This window comes from Lactuca serriola, chromosome 6 (genome assembly GCF_051521515.1).
Source record: "Lactuca serriola cultivar US96UC23 chromosome 6, Lser_US96UC23_V15, whole genome shotgun sequence".
Classification (NCBI taxonomy): Eukaryota; Viridiplantae; Streptophyta; class Magnoliopsida; order Asterales; family Asteraceae; genus Lactuca; species Lactuca serriola.
The window spans coordinates 24847421-24849705 of NC_136413.1; the positions used below are offsets into that span (position 1 = coordinate 24847421).

Here is a 2285-nt window from a genome sequence, read left to right on the forward strand (position 1 = left end):
ATTTTATTTATTTTGTTTGTTCCTTAATTCACTGATCAATTGCAAGACACTTCGCAAATAATAAACCGGTTTTGGATGTTATTATCATCAACGTGAGAGTCGAGACTATAAAGATCCAAAAATATATAGAGGGTTAACTCGATTACAATACGAAAGGCTTATGATCATATGATGGGTCTATTAGAACCATATAAAGTTCTAGTCGACATTTTTCATCAAAACGGATCACAAACAAAAACATTTTACTTCGCAAATAAACATTTCTTGGACAGATATCAGCTCAAGCAAGACCAATGAAAGATGGGAATTAACAAAACTTGATAGCATGGGAAATCCAACTTGTAACCTTTACTTTTAATGAATCATAGCATTATATATACACACATAATAGCATTAAAGATCTAAACTTAACCATATTACGTAGAATTAAACTCCATATCTTCATTCAAACAAGATATAACTAAATAAAAAGCAACACTGGGAGATCCATACTAAACAAAGAAAATATTCAAATGAAAAACCCTAGAATTCTAGAATATCCCAGTCAAAAGATTAGCAGCCGTGGATATAGCCGCACCTGTTATGGCAGCATGCACAATCTGTTCATGAGAAGAATCATCAAACGTTAATGATAAAGCTGCACCAGTGATCGCTCCTGCCATCGCACTGTTTTTCTGCATCAAAAACAAACAAGCTCTTACCAAAACTACCCATCAAGACTATATCAAAACATGCTCATATATATATATATATATATATATATGGAAGTTCTTTTTAATCATAATTACCCAATCATGAACTCCTCGAGCTTCTTTTAATCCATATGTAACACCTGAATACATCCCAGCAGCAAGACCTGAGGTGTTAAACTTCAATTGTTAGCATACGCGTAGTTCTATATATAGTTCTCATGACACTGATGGGGATGATGATCAATGAGTTTACCCCATTGGAGAGACTCTTTCCCTGTGCCTTTAACCTGAAAACATCCAAATACATAAAAAAATCAAGAAGTTAATTACTATGCTAGAATTAACAACACATGGATAGTAATATATCTATAGTAATTTGTAGCAACGAACATACCAACGCTTCAACAGATTTCTTGTTGGTTTCTCCTGGAAATGAAGGTGAAATTATCAGTAAAACATTATGATCCTCGTCTTATGACATGCATGCTCCATAGTTGTAGCAAGATTTGAGTTGTTCGTACGTACCTTTGAGTTCCGACAAGCGATGTTTCCTCTGGGTAGCAGGGAAGGCAGTCGAATCTCCATCTGCGAAAGATTATATAAACTCTAAATCAAGAACCATGTATATATCTTCAAATTTCGATGTAACAGAGAGATGAATTCATGTCTGCTTTCAAAGTTCGATTTAGTAAGGATCCATATATATTAGCATCTTGTATGACTGAGAACAGATCAATAACTTGAGAATCTGGCACTAATGGCAATTAATTCATAAGTGCAATAAGAGTTTAGGATTACCTTCGGTAAGGGTGAAATATCCCTCCCGCGACACTGCCTGGACTGCTCCAATCTGTACGCAACAGTTCGATTAATTAATCTCAACCTGAAGATCAGTGTGTGTGAGAGAGAGAGAGAGAGAGAGAGAGAGAGGGGCGTACACCGGCGGCCTTGATGAAGCTGTCGGCCATACGATTGAGAAGGGGGTGACCTAAATCGAAGAAACCTCCATTCCTATCGAAGCTTCTAATTTCATCCATCAACGATCGAGTCTCCAAGTTGTGGCCCATTGTCGATGCACAGTGAGAGAGAGAGAGAGAGAGAGAGAGAGAGAGAGAGTGGTACGTAGTTGCAGAGCTTACAAATTTCAATGAAAATGGCGAGAAGTGGAAGGAGTAAGGAGAAGAAAGAGGTGTGAGATGACACGTGTGTCGTTGTTATTTCAGACGTGTCATCGCTGAGGGACGAGAAGCCGATGGTGTTGGCGGTTAACCGGATCCTGCCTACACGTGTTTGAGAGTGTTGCTACTTGATTGGACTATCTGATGGATGGTATAAACTGGAACTGATCCAAACTTTATTGATACCGAAAATAGATAAAACTCTTGTAGGTTTTTGGATTTTATTCTGCAAAGTTTTTTAGCTAATTTAATAAATAAATTTAAAACTAATAAAATGTATTAGTAAAATAGATTTTAAATATCCATATTAAATTTTATAGAGTTTAATTGGATGTTTTTATAATTTTTTAATATTTCAATATATATTTTTTATAATGTATTTAATTCTATAAAGTCCAATAAAACATTATAAAAG

General features: G+C 35.5%; 1 protein-coding gene across 1 annotated transcript; it reads right to left on the reverse strand.

Annotated features, from left to right (window-relative positions):
• Positions 1 to 421: 421 nt before the first annotated feature.
• On the reverse strand, positions 422 to 2067 carry ATOEP16-2 (Mitochondrial import inner membrane translocase subunit Tim17/Tim22/Tim23 family protein). The gene is made up of 7 exons (XM_079007613.1): positions 1631 to 2067; positions 1491 to 1542; positions 1218 to 1277; positions 1087 to 1118; positions 946 to 979; positions 789 to 856; positions 422 to 674 (listed from the first exon to the last, which is right to left on the reverse strand). The coding sequence occupies exons 1-7, from the start codon at positions 1757 to 1759 to the stop codon at positions 531 to 533; spliced, it is 519 nt and encodes a 172-aa protein (XP_078863739.1). The 5' UTR covers positions 1760 to 2067; the 3' UTR covers positions 422 to 530.
• Between the last annotated feature and the right edge of the window lie 218 nt (positions 2068 to 2285).

Bases quoted from the DNA above. Each gene is read 5' to 3' on its own strand.
- ATOEP16-2 (XM_079007613.1), bottom strand. From the start codon at position 1,759: ATGGGCCACAACTTGGAGACTCGATCGTTGATGGATGAAATTAGAAGC. The intron at 1,543-1,630 runs GTACGCCCCTCT...TGTTGCGTACAG, and splicing joins GCTTCATCAAGGCCGCCGGT to ATTGGAGCAGTCCAGGCAGT. The intron at 1,278-1,490 runs GTAATCCTAAAC...AATCTTTCGCAG, and splicing joins ATATTTCACCCTTACCGAAG to ATGGAGATTCGACTGCCTTC.